Raw genomic sequence first — 19477 nt, 5'->3', positions numbered from 1 at the left:
AGTGTCACTGTCAATATTACTGATGTCTGCAGGCATTTAAGCCTTTTGGACTTGCTTTTCTTTTAACTTTAATATTAGCTATCAATTCTCTGAATCTATTCATTATGGCTAGTGTGATTTTTTTTCTCAAGTCTAAATTTTTCGTATGGATATGCTGACCTCAAGTCTTCCTGGAACTGTACTTCTTAAGGGAATACAAAAGGAAAACCCATAAATCTTAGGACCTGGACTTTTTAGGTGATGGTTTAAAAATATCATGGGGATGTTTCATTTACATTTGCTTTCAAATTTTATAACTAAAAATGCATTCTTACAAATGCTAGAACTTCATAATTGACCATATTTTCTGCCTGTTAAATAATACAAGATATTTTATTTCTACCTCAGTGAAAGGTAGTTTTCTGTATCAAATCCATACTGGCAGTACACCTTTTCTCTTGAAATAAAAATATATCCTCCCTCCTCAGTAGGATTCTTGTTTTATTTTATGTCTTTTTTTTTTTTTTTTTTTCTGATTTCTTTTTCAAGCTTTGTTGTTTTAAGTTTGTAAAGCTTTTAGGAGACAAAATCTTGTCCACCTTCTTCCCTGGAGTACCTCTGCCTTCATCTGATTATTGTGAATGAGATTTGACCTTGCAATTGTGGATTCTACCAGGTGATTGTAGTTAATTGTCACACACATTCTGTGCATCAATACTTTAAGGAAGCGAGATTTCTTGTAGAGAAACAAAAAAGTAAACAGATTATTTTTGTTTAATTATGTAATGTCTTATTTATACATAGTTCTTATATTTTAAGAATTTTTGATTTAAATATTTAACTTATTTCTGGATTCTTTAAAGTGATATACTCTTTTTTCTGTCCTCACATTTCTTTTACGTTTTCCTGGATAAATACCACTGTTACTAGTCTCAACTTCAAAAGAATTTATTCCACAAATAAATTCTATTCAACACAAAGATCAGTTTTAAAGATATGCATTTTCTTTCAGTATAAAAGAGTTAAAAGTGTGTCATTCAGACTATGTTTTTGGAAGTTAAAGTAGTAATGTCATGCAAACAGTTCTGAGGGAGTAAAGCACTAGATTCCAATGAAGAACTTCTGCACAGAGCATATCAATGTTCACAGGAGATATTTCTCTGAATGACAAGGTTATCTGAAGCCATCAAAATTAATGCTAGTGACAGCTGACATTCTTCAAAAATACTCTGTTTAAAAAATATTAGTAGATGGGACTGAAAATTTTGTGAAGGCTAAAGAGTGTTCAGAAGTGGTCTCTGCTATTGACAAAGCAGTGCCAGCTTGGATAATTCTGAATGCTAAGTTTAACAGTGAAAAAGATCAGACTTTGCTAGATTTGGTAGTGATGGAAAGTTTTGGACTTGAGGAGTAAATAATTTTAATACACAACTGGCTTCTCCCATACAGGTCTTCAAATTACATTAAGGAACTCCTAATGAGCTGTGAATCTCTTCTTTCCAGATACTTTCCAGCTGCATTAGTGCCATAAACCCCCCAAAAAATCTGCATCAGACTGACTTACCCCACTCTTCTCACAGGCAGTTGCTTGTTTACCAGGGAAGTATGCAAAGGAAGAGGCAATGATATCATTGTGACCTTGACCTGGGCAGGCGTGTTTGGTGAGACAGAGAAGGCATATGTCTTTTTCTTCCTGTATGTCTGATCTGTCAAATTTTTTTATTTTTATAATCTCCTTCTATGAAATAAAATTTTGCCATGGTCTGGAAAATATACTCCATAATAAAATGACTTACATAGGAACTCATATTTGTGTTGCACACGATTAGTACTTAAATTTAGGTTTTTCTTTCAGTAAAGTATAAACAGGAAAAACAGGAAATAAATAGCATGTGCAACAAACAAGTCTCATAAAAATTTATTCATTTGGATAAAAAGTTTAAAAGGTGGTCTTCTGGTGTCCATAAAGTTATGCATTTAAACAGCCCAATTTCTAGCATTAAAAAAGACAGTGGAGGTTAGCTATAAAGACTATATATTCTCAGAGGCAGGGAAAATAAAAGCATAAAACATTGAAGGTTTTAGAAAGGCTGTCTTAGTGATGGCTAGTGCATCACATATAGAAAAGGACTCAGTCTAGGTGATTTTTGAGATAATGACATATTGTCAGACATGGTCTATTTTGTATCTATTTTGTATAAGATAATGTAGACCTCTCTGAAGAGGAGTGCAGTTACAAAGTGAAGACTGAAGAAGCCTATTGTGAGGAAAACACATATCCTCCCTTACTGAGTGTAAGGTTTATACTCCTAGGATAATTTCTCAAAGAGCTGTACCTCTCTTTAGGGTTAATGGCATTTTTCTTTTTCTTTTTATAAGTAGAATAAAATAATTAATATTGGAAAATACCTCTAAGATCATTGAATTCAATTTTCTTCTGTTTTTTTGCTGAGGTCTAGGACAAACAAAAGAAAGCCTTACTCTTCCCTCAGAACATCAGCAAAAACATAAGACATGAAACAGGCTGTTTATCAGACTGCAAGGTATCTTTAGCTCAATAGAGGGGACTCCTTCCATAATGGCTAATTTGCATGTAAATAACTCCAAAATGTTATTTCTCAATCATATTAAAGGGACATTAGCAAAAAAAGCTGTGTTTAGCCTTTTTTTTCCTTACATGGAATTTCTTTTTGCTAGCTGCAAATACTCCTCTCCTCTACCTCCTTACTCTTAGTTAGACCATGATTGTTCATTCACAGGAACTTTTGTCTTTAAAAGATTGCCATCAACACAGTAGGCTAAGATTCTTTATGTAAGAGTCAGCTCTTTAGCACACACAGTGCTTACACACACCATGCCTGTCCATGGTATGAGTTCTAAAGTAGGTGCTAACATGTCTGTGCATAGGACATATTTATGCTCCAAATAGAAGGTTCACATGACACTTTCATTCTTTTGTTCCACACTCCCAAAAAGGCTTTGTTGTTCTTGAATATAGGTAATTGTGGACAGTGTTGTTTGTTCTCACTTGGTTCACTTATTTTCCTGTCAGACATTTTTCTCTTACAAGGGCAATACATCTGAAATATTGTTCAAATTTTGCCAGTATCATTCTTGCTGTCACTGTAGCGAATTCCTTAGCCATAAGCATAGGGCACTACATACTATAAGGAGGTGTATTCAGAATGAATGTAGAATCCAAAATAACAGGTCACCAACATGCAAGACCATAGGTAAGGCCTCAATAGTTTGTAACATTTGGCAAGGTTTGAAGACACTGTTTTGTTTGCTGCAGCAGGGGTTGTGCTGTATGGGCCATGTTGTATTATCAAAGTAGTATGTGAAATGGCACTCATAAAGAATGTGAGAAAGTAAGGTATTTTTCTGTGCTGATAGTGAGAGGAAGGTAGTCAGGTCCCACTATGTTAAATGACTTGAAAGCTTGTCAGAGTGTGTCAAATTGCTCTTCATGGCGAGAGCCATCTTGGATTGGGGTGTTTTGATAATTTGTAAATGTGAAGCAATTATTTAGTCATAATCTTATGCCCCACATATAGCTATAAGCAATATGAGAATATAAACTAAAATAAGAAAAAAAACCCTATCATTGCTGCTATCTGTTCCAGCTTTCTTCCTTTAAAAAAATCCTCAGTACTGATAATTTTTCTTGTGAGAGCTGGCTACTTCTATTGAGCTTCTGTCAAGGACAGCCTTATGGTATTTTGGCTAATACTTCTGCCAAATCTCTTTGCTTTGTCTGCTAGTGATGTGCAAAACCAGCTATCATCTCTTCCTCCTGCACAGCCAGTTTATAGTACTATGTTGTTGAAGCACATGTCCAACTGCTGCTGATTTCTCTAACCTCCTATTTATTGTATTAAACAAAAAAAAAAAGGCATAAACAAAGGCGTAAAACAAAACATAAAGAGGCTCCTTCAAAAGACCCCAAAGTGGTGCTGACACACATATATACAGTCTCTCACAGAATGTTCTAGAAGCCTTCTGGCCAATCACAAAGTGTTGATCTGCATGGCCAATTCCCAGTTGGTCCCAGAACCGTTTGTAAGACCTTTGCTCCTCACCATAAGCTTCCTGGTTATCATGAGTTGTGGCTTCTTATTTCTTGAGGCCAAATGTTTCTTTGTTGTGGCTGTGTGGCCACTCTCCAGTCCATTCCCTCCAGGACAAACTTACACTGTATAGGTATCATTGTTGCTGCTCTTTGGGGATTGTTTCATAAGCTGGACTTTCAACAGTCAAATCACCTTCTACACAGTTCTATTTATTTATTAGATCATTTTCCTGCCCTATGCAATATTAAACTGACTGACTTGGTTTATGTCATGCTTAACAAGTTCATGTTAAATCTTTCAAAATTATAATGAGATCTTACAGTGAGATCTTTAATAATCTCATGGTGATCCTTTGCTTTTGTTCCTCATTGGACTTATACTTCTGTTACTGCTCCCTTCCTTTTCTCCTCTTTTTCTTGTACTTGTCTTTTCTGCACTTATCCTTTGTGTCCCAGATGGCCTACTCTTCTCCCCAAAAACCCTTTTGGCTGCCAAGTTCACATCTTTCAAATTCTTCCCTAAAACCTATTTCATCAGGGAATTTTCACTTTTTATCCAAACCAGATGCCTTTTTTGCTCTGAATATTTTTTCTATATCTTTTCTTGTCTGTCTTAAGGCCAGCATATCTGGTAGTCCAGGATTATCAGTAATTTTCTTTCGTGAAACAGAATGATAATTCCTTAAAAATTCACTGTTTTGACTGAAATAGCCTAAGGCAGCCTCTATCCTTCTGTTGCCATTCAAAAGCTTCCTCTCTCTTAAAAAAAATTATTCTGTTGGAGGCAGGGAAAGGGGCAGGGATCACCTCAGTGTTGGCAAGAAAATAGCCCTAAGGAGTCCATGTTTCTAGAGTTTGCTTTTCTATGTGGTATAAAATTCCTTGAAACAAAAAACTTTCCAGTAAAACTACAAAATCATGTCCTTGGTCATACTTCCATGAATGTTAAAGTTATGCTTTTATTAGTGTTAAGGGATTAGAAAAAGAGTTTACTAGGAAAAGAAATAATCCCACTTAAATCTGCTGGAATGTTGCTCTACATTATTTACCTAGATAGCCATTGCCTTCAAGAACTATTGGAAAAATATAATGATCTCAAAAATGAAATAAAAATTTAATAACTGCTGCTGACATTAGCAGTCAGTTTTCAGGGGCCTTGAAAGGACATGCGGATTTCTCTTGTTAAATTTCATCCTTTGTGAAATACTCACTACAGCTTCACTAACATTATAAGAATATTTACATAGAGATCAACTAGTGCTCTTATGTTTCATTCCAGTAAATTTCAATGGTGCTGCTTTGGCACATAATGGGAGTAACATGATAACGATTCAATCCCAGAATGAAAGGGTTTCCTTAATCTCCTGTGTAATATTTGCAGAGTTTAAGTCCTCATTTATTCCTGTTCAGATCAGAAATCATCATACCCATGCATAGATGTAATTCAAAGACATAGCAAAGATATTTCACCATCAGATGGAGACTCGAATACTAGGAACATAATTACAAACACTTTGAAAGGACATTTCTTTTATTACAGAGTGATTAGTACTAGCAGTACTACAGTTCTGAGAGAAATCCACCTCTAAGACAGTAAACTGGCAGTTGAGGAACAAATAGGACCTTTTTTTTTTTTTTTTTTTTTTTTTTTTGGCTTGGGCATCATTCTACACTGTGAACAAATGTACTTATGTAAGTTAGACTGAACTATGAAATTTATTGGACCCTTGTTTGCCTTCTTCAAACACATTTCAGCTCTTTAAGGGAAGGACACACATATTGAATTCCTAAAGCTTACAGCCAAAGAGTGTATCTCTTTACATAGCCATCTCTTGGGAACAACTTCAGTGTGTCATCACATCAATCCAAATCTCTATTTGACTCTGATGAAAACTTTGGGTGTTAAACCTCAGCTGAATATCTTTGCCTCTCTCCCTTTCTACCACTCTCTTTCTCTTCCCCTGCCCCCACCATACACCATATACACATGAAAACACTTCTCTGACTCAAAGCATTTGAAATATGGCAATTTCAAGTTGCTACTAGATGTCACATTTTGATTACATTGAAAAAATAAAATTGACAGAACAATTGACAGAACACGACCATTGCCAGCTTTCTTTTATCTATCAAGACTGTCAGACAGGAACTAAAATACTTATTTACAATATTGTTGGGAACACCATTAAAATATTTTAGACATTCTAAGGAGAAAATATATATGTATATATGCTACAAGGGTCCAGTTGGTCCTTCTCCTATAGCCCTGTATTATGCTGTGTTTTCCCTTTCCTTGTGTTATATTCCAAAGTCACTCTTTGCTTGGGCTTGCAGTCACAGGCACCATGGGTAGGACTGGATTTGCATGCCTGTGCTGCCAAAGGACACTCTGACCAGCCCTAGTCTGCTTCTAAGACTTGAATGGTTACAGTGGTTGGACCATACCAGAAACCATGTGTGAGCCTGCTGGCTTAATGTCACCAAAAGCAAATCTCATTCTGCTCCCTTGTATCCTTCTTCCAGGGAAAGAGGTTAAGTTGGGAAGATCAGGAATATAGTTTCAGAATTGTCTTCCTGATCCATGAGAAAATTAAGAGGTAAGCTAAATGTAATTTGACTTATTTATCCTTTGAAATTTCTATTTTTGAATGCAAATGCAGAATTTGAATGGTAAAGATTTTTGAGGACCCACCAACTCTACAAATGGTTTTTCATTTATTTTAAAATATGAAGTCCTTGTTTTCAAATCTGTTTTCACTAATACTGTGTTCATTGCCACTTTTGAAGACTTTCAGATAATTTTGCTATTCTTTTCTTATCAGCAACTTATTTTTAAAGATTTTTGGGTTTTTTTTTACTTTGCCATTTGTTTTTATTTCTGTTCTTTCTTCTGTCTACTATCCTCTGCAGAAAAATCTTTGCTAATTATTTCATAGTACACTATTACTTTCGATTTACTCTTCCTTCTTTTCCTTTATTAGTCTTTTACTTGTTTCTTATATGGGACCAGAATTCAATTTGTTTGAAAACTATGTCTTATGAAGTTACTTCATAAGTTACTTCATAAGAGGAGGAAAGAAGAGGGAAGACAGGCAAGTTACATGAAAGTATGTGGGTACAGGAGAAATATAGCAGGTATAAATCACAAAGGAGATTGCCTTCCCTCCCCTTCCCTCCTCTTTCTCTTCACTGTTTCTTGCTCATATGTCTATTAAGATTTGTTATGTACTTACCACTGCAAAGCCAAGTGCTGGTTCTTTGCAAATTATCTACTTTCCAGTTATAATACTGGCAAAATACTGAGGTCTTTAGCCTCCACATAGCAGATGTAGTTTATTTCTGATAACCTGAACACACCACTGATGCCTCTGTGATACATTTTACATTGTTAAACTGATGTAATAGAAAAGACCAATGAAGGGAGAAGTACTAGGTTTTGTAGGTGAATTTTAATATTTTTTTAACATTATACAGGTTACATTCACATAGAATGGTGAAAAACTTTAATAGTCTGAGACATTTATCTATAGAAACATAGAAACATCTGCTAACTACTCTTTAGTGTTTTTGTTAAGGCCACAAAGCAAATGCAAAGAGAACTTGACATCTAACATGTACAAAACCACATAAATTTAAACTGTACTTGTAAAATATACTGAAAAAGGAAAATTTTCATAACACTACAGAGAACTACAACTGCAAACAAGAGTAGATCTTTCTGTATTTTAATTTTAAAATGAGTTAGCTGTGAACCAGACATTAAAGATATCTTTTCATAATTAATCACATTATCTTTTTCTATGCTATTCCTTATATTGTTAATGTAACAAGATACCTCTTATACAGTCAGAAAGCAGAAAAGTTAATGCATCGCTTGGACAACAAAACAGTTAAGAATTCAGATAGCCTTTTCATATTCATTTGAAGATGTTAATTCCTGCACCTCAAACAACATTACGAGTTCTTTTGAGGGATTTTGATGGTGACAGTCTTAACTTCTGTGTATTCATGAAGTCCATATTCTCCCCTAGATAAAAGAGAACCAAGAGCAGCATTTTTACTAATGCTTTTTATATGAGTTTTCTTCTGGATAGGATTTTCAGTGGTAGTGCACAATTGGCTGGATATATAGCGAGTACACTGGACATATTTGGAAGACAGCTGTGCAGCTAGACTGCAGCTGGAAACCTTTTGAAAAGCTACAGCAACAGTCTCCTGAGAAAAATGGCAGGGAGAGTAGTTTTATTTCTGTGGGTGATGTTTAATTTAGAGTGTTTCTAAACTGGATTTCTGTACAGCAAATCAAGAGCATGTTAGATCTTCACAAGTATGTTCATCAAGTTATTTGTAAAGCTCTTCCTCTGATGTCAAGAGCTTTCTCCAAAGTCAAAGAATAGGAACTTCATCTCAAATAAATGGGGGACAAAATTATTCCATGATGAAAACTGAGACAGTGAAAGAGAGTTCAAATCTTTGGCATGTTATGAGCATGTTTCCAGCATGTTTCACCTTTGTGTTTTCAGTGATGAGAAGAAGCTTGTTTGTACTCCTAACTATGTGACATCTGATGTACTCAAACTATTTAGATACAATTGATTGCTGTGTGGAACAAGGGTTTTGCTACACTATAATATTACACAGTTCTCACTGCTGTCTTATTAAATAAATATATAAGCAAAAAAGGAATCTGTGCTCAGGACACCTGTTCTGGGTGAAAATGTTTACAGATTCCTTTCATTTCTGGAGAGGAGTTTTGTTAGTATATGACATTCGGTAGTTTAATTCATAATGGCATTATCACTCCAAGAATTATATGGATAATTTTATTCTAGGATAAAGGAAGTCAGTGGTTTAACCCAACTGCTTCCTAATTTTTTCAGTGTAGGTTTTGCACACATATTTCCACTTCTCTGAAATGGTTGTCCCATATTTACAAATTTTCTCATTACAGACATCTATCTGGTGATGATTTTTTCCTTGTCCTATAATGGGAATATTTTTATTGATCTCTTAGCTGGGAATTTGAACCTGAAAACTTTGTTAGCATGAAATATTCATTTCTTCAACATTCACTGTTTTAGAGAAAATTTTTGATAGTCTATAATTTCCAGCAAATAAATCCAAAAAGTATTTCTGAAAAAGACTGTAATTCAGAATTTATTATCTCCCAATTATTGGCACACACACCCAACAAAGGAAAAGCTGTAGTTGATAAAAATGGCCTAAATTATTTAAGGGTTTCAATTTCCAGGTTTCTAGAGCTCTCAACAATGACTTGACTGTTTCCTTTGAAGTCAGTGGGAGCTTTGCCATCAGAAGCAGATTGTGCCCAGTGATGAGCAAGTCTGAAAAAACTACCCTTTATCTATGAAGAAACTACATAAAGAGAAGCTCTGAATTGCCTCACCTATATATATATATATATATATTTAATCACTTCTATGGTTCATTAAAAGTGTTACGTATTTATCTTAATAAAAAAAGAAGGCTTATGTATACTGATTTTACTCATTGCTTTATGTCTAGTTTTTTCTTGTACATATGGCACTTTTAACAAAAAATGCAAGTAAGACTGGATATGATTCAAGTTGAAACTGGATTAAAATTCAGGGGTTTGAAAAAATTTGATTAGTTTATAATATATGTGTGCTACTCTGCTTCTATTCTGGGGAAAAAAAAGGTCCAAAGACTACAGAGGATTATTGTCATCAAAACATTTGCCCTGGCTGGCACATACTGTAAAAATATTAGTTTCACAAATTTTAACTGAAAAATCTTGCTTAAATCAAGGATTTTGGAAAGTCATGTGTTTTCAAAACCTAGCATTTAAAGAGGATTTCACAAACTACCCACAGATTAATCTAAAAGAAAATGAGACTTTCTCTATATATGCAAAAACTGTAAACCATAAACACAATGGTCAGTTTTGCTTACCAGTATATTGCAACCATGATAGACTGCAAATTAGTCATATTAAAAAATGTGCCTCTAAGAAATTTACTTATTTATTTTGTAAAGGAATTGCTGGTTGACATTGCCTCTGACAACATGATGCTTCTAAGCACTCTAGACACTTATTTGCCAAAATCTCAAACTGGACATCCTAGTTGTGCATATTTTAAGTCAGGGTTTGGAATTTCATTTTGAATTTCCTGTGAATCCACAGCTTTAAAAGTATTTACTTACATTTCTCGTCCATTTCCTGACATCTTAAAACCTCCAAAGGGACACTGAGCAGAGAGTGCACTATAGCAATTAACCCTGGAAGAACATGAAAATTGCTTTTGACAGTGCGAAACAATTTTTTTTCACTTCTGAAAAATCATAGGTTTTCTATTACCACCAAAAAGCCTATGGTCATAGTCACAAACAACATCTAAGTATATTTGCAAAAATAAATGTAGTTTGAAGTTGAGATAAATGAAGCATCAAAAGCAACTACAGTTATTATTAGAGTACTAAAACTGAGCAAGGGTCTTCAAGCCGAGAGATAGTCATATCTTTCTCTGATCATTGCAATAAAATTTCTGATTTGTACATAAGCTCTCTCCCAAAAGGTTACCCACAGATAAGTGTTCTGCAGAAGAGTTTATCTACTCTTCCAATAGGTAAACTCAGGACAACTTCACTATATATTTAGGAAAATCTGTCTGGTTCTCAGTTAAACCTTATTTTGCATTGTGGTTGAGAAAACAAAGACAAAATAATGACTAAGAAAGGAATTTCACAGGCAAATTTTTAGGTATGAAGAATTTTGGCAAAATATGCATCCCATTTCCCTGCTGAGAAGCTCTTTATGTCTTACAACCTTGTCAAATCAAATATTCTCTGTTTGCATATCTTATATTCTATCCTCCTTGCCACTCTACTGGTTTCAACAAAAGAGATTCTGTTCATAGCTAAGGATTCCTAGACCACCAATCATGTAAGAGCAAATCCCAAATATTCCACTTCTATTCTAAACTTTCTTCCATATAAGGAATACAAACTCTGAAGGTGAGACTGTTAACTTATTTTTGGAAAGCTTATGTTCTTAGATCACAGGACTTGGGCAGGAATTTGTGCTAGTTACAAGTGCTTTCAGATAAAATGTAAATTGGACACAGGTTTTGCATTCAAGAAAAATTGGTTGTTCTCCTTCTGATGCATTGAAATAACTGTAGGGAAATGCAGGTCTTTGTCAATGATTGTCATTAGACCCTCTATGCCTCCAAGCTTTCATTTTCCCATTTCTTAGCTTTTTATTTCCCAGCTCCATATAGGATCCCTCTTCTTTTCTATTGCTGGAAATAGCTGTCCTTGTAGTAATTCTCCTAGCTTCTGTATCTTTCTTTGTTCAATCACATTTTGTCAATCTTTCCCATTACAGAATGGGAAAGGCTTTGCCCAGGCAAATGGCCACTGAACTTCAGATAATTAACTTTTTACACAATACCAAAACTGATCTCATTAATTATCTATTGAATGGTCCCCAGATCCTGAAGTAATGGGTACTCTGATAGCATTTTCTTTTGTTCTCTTTTTAGCAAGTAAATTTCCTTTTTTTTTTTTTTTTTTGACTAAGTTTATCAGAAAATGGTATGATGACTAGCAAGAAGTAATTGTTTAGCAACACATTAAATAGGGAAACGTGGGAAAGATAAACAGAACAATGATCTACATCTAACAATGATGACAAGGAATAAATATTAAAAAAACACCCAAAATACTGTGAATTTGTCTTACAATTTGTGCCACTGACACCTGAAGATCTAAAGTAAGAATTTAAAAAAGCTTTACTTACCATACTGTTCCAGCCTGAAGGGCAGCTGCAAATGTCAATGCTTTGTCAATGTCTTTGGTAAAAACTGCTGCTGCTAAGCCATAGGTGGTATTATTTGCCCTCCTGATAACTTCATCTATGGTTTTAAACTTCATGATTTGTTGAACAGGTCCAAATATCTGTATCAAACACATGTAAACATATGAAGTGAACTAGAAAACTTACTATTTGAAGTAATTTTTGGTTTTATGTTTACTTCTGTTAGATGGCCTTATTCCTGAATTCATTCAGTCAAGAGTGAATAAAGTTCTAAAAAAGACTATAAATATGCATAAAGAGTTTTGCAATATGAAGGGAGTCAAGATTACCTATTATAAATAGTTCATAAAACAATAAATGAACAATGGAAACAAATAAACAATGATCAAAAAGCACCCATCATAAACGTAGTTAATATGGTGTTGTTACAGTGTGCTACTCGTTACCTACAAACTTGTGTTTTCTGGACAAACTCCATTTTTAAAGTCAAGAAAGACATTCAATATTTCATTCACCTAAATCTACTATTAGAATTCTATACCTGCAAGTAGCTGCACAACTGAGAATGCTAACAAGTTAAACTACTGATTCTACTTTCCATGTGGGTGTCAAGTAAGAGAATAGTCCTTCAGGTTCAGCGTTCCTGTTACCATTGTTCAGAGCTCTCAGCCAGAGGTACCCATGCCTATCACAGAACACTAAGAACATTATATGTAGGCTGACGGGGGCATTACAACATTTAACTAATTATATTTCCATAGTCTGTGAGCTTTCTACTTGACTGAATTTTAGTGCTGGCTTCTAGCTAGAGTTCAAAGGATTGATTTGCACAGATCAGAAAACCACTGGACATTAGTCCAGTGTTCAAATTGTGAGCTTCAAAACTCATATATTCTTTAAATATTATTTTATTTGGTACTGCTGACTATATTATTTATTTATTATTTATTTGGTACTGCTGACCAAAGGGTAACAGAACTGTGAAAAAATTGTAACTGTGCTGTTTTCTACTTGACTCATAGTATGGTGGAAACAATCCAAATTCTGTCTCATACAGGCCTATCATGTTTTACAACACTTTTCCTGTCACAATTCATTCTAAATGCTGTGGTGTTAATTTTAACTCAGGCTGTCGGCTCTTGCTGGATGTAGCAGGTGTGTTTAGGAGACTGCATCAGCTTTCTAATATGAAGTAGTATAATGGACACCAATTGCAGCCCAATTGCAGAAGTTATTAATAAAAGTAAATGTAAAAAAAAGAACAGCAAAGAGGTCATGACTTGACTTTGGGTCTTTGTGTACAGAACTAGCTCAGATGGCAGCTGAGCATTCCCAAATGTCTCTGGTTCCTTCCAGACAGTCACTGGTGCTCTAGAGTTGTCATCTTAGTTGGGACAGTAGCAGATTCTTTAATGAAGTGTAGACACATCTGCAAACTGATCTAAGTAATCCCACAGGGGCAAAATGAAATGCCACAAACAAAATGCCTCTGGAAGCACAATCCTATTAGTTTTTCACGTTGCAAAGTTACCACCTGGCACATATGAAAACCAAGTAGCTCCTTAGGCAGTGTAGAACATTCATAAGCTGTGCCTCCAAGGTTTACAGGTCACTGTGACATTGATATGTGAGACATGGGCAGTATGGAGTAATGCAAATAATCCAAACCCCAGCATTTATCTATTGTGGGAGCCCTTGCTGGCAGGGCAGCCTCATACTCTTCTCCCTCCTTGAGCAATCTGGTGAAATGGGCGCCAGAAAACAACAAAAGCACTTTAAACAGCACCAGGATGGAACAGCAGGTTTAATGGGAGAATTTTCATGTAGTCACTTGACCTTCTAAATGAATATTTTCTATAGATATTTAAATAGACAACTTCCAGTGAGAGAAGAAACTACTGAAAATTTATTTACCTCTTCTTTGGCGATGCGCATATCATCTGTAACATTAGAAAAAACTGTGGGCTGGATGAAGTAACCCTTGTCTCCCCATGGACCTCCTCCACATTCCAATTTGGCTCCTTCTTTTTTCCCACTCTCAATTAGCTCCAGGATTTTTTTATACTGCTCCTTATCAATCTAAATGAAAATATATTTCAGGAATGAAAACAACACACACTGATAACAGTTGGTCTTCTAGCTTATTAATCAAGAATAATGTCCCTATGAGCTGGAGAAAAATATAGCTTTTTCTCTGTGACAATACACCACAGAGAATAGATCTGCCACAGGTTATAATTTTTTGTTTCTAGAAAAAGTTACTCTAGAAAGCACAACAAGGATCTGATGACAAAGAGGGATATTTGACATAACTACCATAAAAGAAATGTAGCTATACCCATAATTACAATTTTCTATTAAATGGGATCATACCCATTTAATGGAAAATTTTACCTAGTTCTAAAGGGAGTACATTTTCTAAACTGTAAAATAGTTAAGCTTCAGCTAAAGGTTGCTAAGAATAAAAATAAGTCAAAAAAGGGAAATTATGAGGCTGGACAAGAAAAGAGTCTTTATGCTCATTCAAATATTTTTATTATTGCTTTTTTCACATGTTCAACTCCCTTAATTTTTTAGTAAGAGTGTATTTACATCTCTCATTTAAATTGTTAGCATGAAATTCAAACTCAAAGCCACAATAATATGAGAGAGCATTTCTGTTAATTTTATATTAGCTGTACACTAGACAAAGAGAGTTTACTTTTTTGAATCTTCCTGCCTTTTGCCTTTTAAATTTATTCTGCTGAATTTATTTTCTTGTATCAAAACATATTCCAGGATACCAAAATAATATTTTTAAATTTCTCAAATCTTTTGTGGCTTGGAGTACATTTTTTTCCAATTTACTGGTTGTCTTTTATTATTCAAAATGACTGTGATAACCAATAAAGAATATGTTACTCCATCAAATGCATGGGAGTGGTTTTATCTCCTAATTTTTCTTTGTCTCTACTATAGCACTTTTCCCCATGCTTTTATTCCATGTCCTGCAGTATAAACTGATGTGGGAATAAGACTAGATGAGAATTAGTGTAATAGTGTTGAGTTCAAAGCATTTTGGTAGCAATAGTTTTTAATGTTGCATTTTAACATTCATTTGATGGGAAAGCTGTTGGTATGATCTTTTAACAAAAGGAGAAAAAAAAACCCTTGCATTTTAATTGTGTAATATTCTATAACTGAGGGCATCATAATGAAAGTCTAGGGCCTTGAAAAAGGAAAAGATATTGAAAGTCATTTCTTCAAGCTAGTCACTTACAGTGGCACTATCTGAATGAAAAGTTAGCAAGCTCTAACATGACATAGGTGATTGTACTTGCTCTTTTACAAATCTTGCATTGGAGCTTTCTCAAAGCAGTTCAATGTTTTATAATTGTTACTCTTCAATAATAAAAAGAGAAAGAGACCTTAGGCCTATGATATTTGTACAAACAACAATCCATCTAATTTCTTCCTCTTTGTACTCCAGACTAACCTCTACAAAACTGTACTTAACCTTGAAAATACTTCAACAGTAGGTTTAGAAAGACATAGTGGTGTCATGACAGAATTAGGCTGAAAACATCTAGTATTACTCACTTGAGGGCCTTGCTGTACACCAGGCTTCAAAGGATCCCCAAGAGTATACTTCTTTGCTCTTTCAATGCTTCGGCGAACAAACTCATCATAAATAGGCTCTTCCACAAAAATCCTAGATCCTGCTATACAACACTGTCCCTGATGATAGAACAGACCAATATGGGCAAATTCCACAGCAGAGTCCACTGCAAAGAAACACAAAATTCATAAGATCATAAACCTGAATTGTCACGTCATAAATTCTTTACTAACCTTTGTCATCCATCTAATTTCCCTTTCTAGCACTTTTTATATTTATGGCTCTTTAAAACACAGATATACAACCATTTACTTTTGTCTAAACTACCCTTCTCAAGAGCATCATGACCCCTAGCTGAAAATACATTCAGATATTCTGTGGGAAATGTAGATTTATATATATTATATATATATATATATATATATTATATATATATTTATATATATTATATATATTAAATATTTGCCCTGTCAGGAGTATCAAGAAGAGTATTCAGACATAAGGGTAATAAACCTGTTTAAGATTCTTCTATCTTCTTTTCATTCTGCATTCATGCTTCATTAGGATGATCATTAATTACATTAGGAGTGAACAGTCTTTCAGAGCTCTACATCTATTCAGGAGCAATCGATTTTGGTGGCAATCTAACTTAAAATTATAGCATAACCAGAAAACATTAAAAATTAGTTCTTTTTTGAAAAGGTTAAAATAATTTAATAATAATAATTTATTTTAAAATAATTTAATAATAATTTAATTTAAAATAATTTACTGACAAGAAATGAAGGGAAAAAGAAAAAGCACATTGGATTTGTAATAGTACTAGTTCATATAATAAAGTTGCTACTAACAATCTGCATCTGCAAATATAATGTTAGGACTTTTTCCTCCAAGTTCCAAGGTAACTCTCTTCAGATTGCTCTTCCCTGCTGCTTCTTTAATCAGTTTGCCAACCTAAAAAGTAGGAAGAGGACAGCTTCATGTCAAAAAGTTCATAATGACCTCTATAATACTTTTCTGATTTCCTCAAAAGTGAAAATCAGTTAAGAGATTTTTATTATCCCAGTAATAAAATGAAAAATAAGTTAAAATAAAACAACTGAAAAGAGTCAGGGTACAGGGGACTTGTACCCTATGAACTAGAAATGTTTTCTAGAAGAGTTTCCTCCTGTGATGTTAACTGCCAAAGATACATGGTGGTTTTTTTGGTTACTACCACTCTACATGCACGTATCTCTAATCTAAAGCAGGCACAGGTTGCTGCTTCACCTGTTACTCCCATTAGGTTAAAAATCTTATGTTTTATGCATGAAAGGCTCTTTAATGTACAAAGTTTATGAGAAAATCTACATTGGCTGCACTCTTCCTCTTTTCAATTTCTCTCTTGGATGGATGAAGAGGAGAAAATGAACACTGACAGGCTAGAACCCCTACCCTGCTTTTTTCTACTGATTGAAGGAACTTCTTACTGTGAATTGCCCTGGAAAAACTGTGAAGGAAAAATCTGCTTCTAGTTCTCGTGTCTTTGGTATCTGCCTGTGTGTAGCAGCCATCAGGCAACCTTCCTCCGTCAGCCTTCCTGCCATCATTTCTCATTGCTAAATTGTACTCCTGGAAGAGAACAGTCACCAAACTAGAACAGACCCTCTGGTCCATGTGCCTTTGGAGGTTCACTGGGCACTGGGAACTATAGTTGTCACTGCCTGTTGGGATATTTCTCAGATGTAAGAGTTTTGCGTTGTTTTTATTTCCCATTACTGTAGAGCTGAAGGTTTCTAAAAGTAAACATAGCTATTGCACTCATTGCGTACTGATCTCTGACATGAAGCAATGATATTTGTCTTTGGAGTCTATATCCAAGAAGCTGAGACCAGATGGCAGCTTTTCCATTTAGCATGCATTTAGACAGACAATATAATGAGCTGTATCAAAGAAATAGCTAATCCTTAATCCTATCTATATCAAAGAAATAGCTAATACTTAATCCTAGTTATAGCCTGTAATGAGAAATATTCAATTATAGCACTCACAGTTCTTCAGAATGAAGGTTAGGGAAAATTAACAGTGAGCTTCCATTTAAACAGCTACATATGCAAACACTATTCTAAGACCACCCAGATGGTACTAAGTATCACTGAAATACCAAAAATCTGTCACCTCACCTAATGTGTGCAGACCGTAGAATGAGATTTCCTAGGTACCTTCCTGTCATCCCATTGTTATTAAACTCAAAGATAACAGAACTTCTTAAAAAAATAATGTTATGAAAAAGTTTTGGTTTAAAGGAGTAAGACTTAAAATATGCTTGGTATACTAGGACCTACTGTATCTCATGAACTGCCTTTGTTTAAAAGGCTTTCCAGCGATACAAACATTGTTGATATATGTTTAAAGTTAATAATAACCAACAAATCATTAAACAGACTTTGTTTAACAAACCAGCAGCCTTAAGAAAGAAGAGAGTTAAAATAATTATACAGAATAAGTTAGGCATTAAATCATTGCTGGGAATCAGAGGGGCACATTTCCTGCTTATATTTTCTTGCATTTGTTATAGTACCTCTGTAGAGCCTGTGAAAGCTACTTTATCTATATCCATGTGGTGAGAAATTGCTGCTCCAGCGGTAGGTCCAAAGCCTGGCACAATATTCACTACTCCAGGTGGAAATCCTGCCTGAATTGGAAGAAAGAATCTTGTAACTCTGGGGAAGGATAATAACAATAAGAACATGTGTTACCTGGTCTTCCATTTTCAGTTCTCCAGCCATGTTTTCTTAGCCCTTAATTTCTTAGAATAAATATATTTTTTGTCAACCCCAGAGCCCCATAAGGTTTCATTTTCACATTATTTACATCGTCTTTCACCTGTCTTTTATGTTATTGAACTATCTCTTTATTTTTTCTCCAAAGAACAAATTACTTTAGATCTTTTTCAGTGCCATTTTTGAATAAATATTTTTTAAAATTTTTTTCACATCTATAAATAAATATTTCTTACTTTCACATCTGCTTCATTAAAGCTGTTTTTTATCAATATATGTGCTTGCTGACTTCTGCACATTGATCTCCATGCTAGATGGAATTTAATTAATGATCTGCTACTGAAATTCTGTTAAGAAAAATGATGGAACTCTGGATGCAGGTTGAAAGTACAGTGGGCAACATAAGAGTTTACAGCAAAAAAGAGCCAGATCATCAGCTACCAAGCATGAACAAGTTGCTTGATAGTTTCAATATTTATTGAAAGTTGATCTACTGATAGTTTCAATAAGTATTGATAGTTTCAAATCTTGCACATTTTTTATGCAAATAAGCTTTTCCTATGGTTCAAAACAAATGCATTGTTTCCCATAAATCCTGGTTTAGATATGTTCAATTCACAGTAAAATAAGTTATTTTCTTCCAGCATCTTGTCGGGTAAACTCCAAGGATATTCGAAGAGTAGATGGAATTTTTTGGTTCATGAAGCAGCTGCACAATCTCAATGACACTTGTGAAACCCAGAATTAAAATATCAAATAGATTAATATCCTGCATTATCACTTCAAAAAATCTCTTTATAGCCCTAAACAGGACTTTATAGTTACATACAGAAGCTCCATATTTTTTGGAAAATGGTGAATTTCAGGTGGTGAGTTGGAGCTCTTAAAACTCATGTCCTGAATTTTGGATACCAGGTTGTTACTCTTGTTCAAGCAACTTTTATTCTTTACAGTTTCATGCTCAGATACAGTCTGCCAATGCTTGCTATGCTAATTTAATTTCCCAGATAAATATTTACCCTGAAATTGATGAGACAATGTTCTTTCCATTTCCTTAGCATTGTCTTTCTTACTTAATTTGTGTTGAGAAATCTCCCTTTAAGCATTTAATTTCCATGTTTGTTTTAGGAGCTCTTCTCTATATATTAGTAAGGAAGCCTTGTGAGTGCTATTAAGGAAGATAATGAAAGTTATCAGAAGAGACTATATATATATATATATATATTTTTTTTTTATAAATGGGAATTTGGGAATTAGAATGTTAA

General features: G+C 34.4%; 1 protein-coding gene across 1 annotated transcript in view; it reads right to left on the bottom strand.

Annotated features, from left to right (window-relative positions):
• Positions 1-7481: 7481 nt before the first annotated feature.
• The window catches only part of ALDH1A1 (aldehyde dehydrogenase 1 family member A1), a 31044-nt gene continuing 19048 nt past the window's right edge, over positions 7482-19477 (bottom strand). Inside the window, exons 7-13 of the mRNA XM_021541520.2 lie at positions 18011-18124; positions 16302-16404; positions 15432-15616; positions 13767-13931; positions 11835-11992; positions 10238-10312; positions 7482-8078 (exon numbers count right to left, since the gene is read on the bottom strand). Of these exons, the coding sequence (XP_021397195.1) occupies positions 8006-8078; positions 10238-10312; positions 11835-11992; positions 13767-13931; positions 15432-15616; positions 16302-16404; positions 18011-18124 (873 nt within the window). The 3' untranslated portion in view covers positions 7482-8005. The remainder of the gene's footprint in view (positions 8079-10237; positions 10313-11834; positions 11993-13766; positions 13932-15431; positions 15617-16301; positions 16405-18010; positions 18125-19477) is intronic.

Source organism: Lonchura striata, chromosome Z (assembly GCF_046129695.1).
Source record: "Lonchura striata isolate bLonStr1 chromosome Z, bLonStr1.mat, whole genome shotgun sequence".
NCBI classification, from domain to species: Eukaryota; Metazoa; Chordata; class Aves; order Passeriformes; family Estrildidae; genus Lonchura; species Lonchura striata.
The sequence above is the reverse complement of the archived record's forward strand: the minus strand, read 5'-3'. Positions and strand labels throughout refer to the sequence as shown.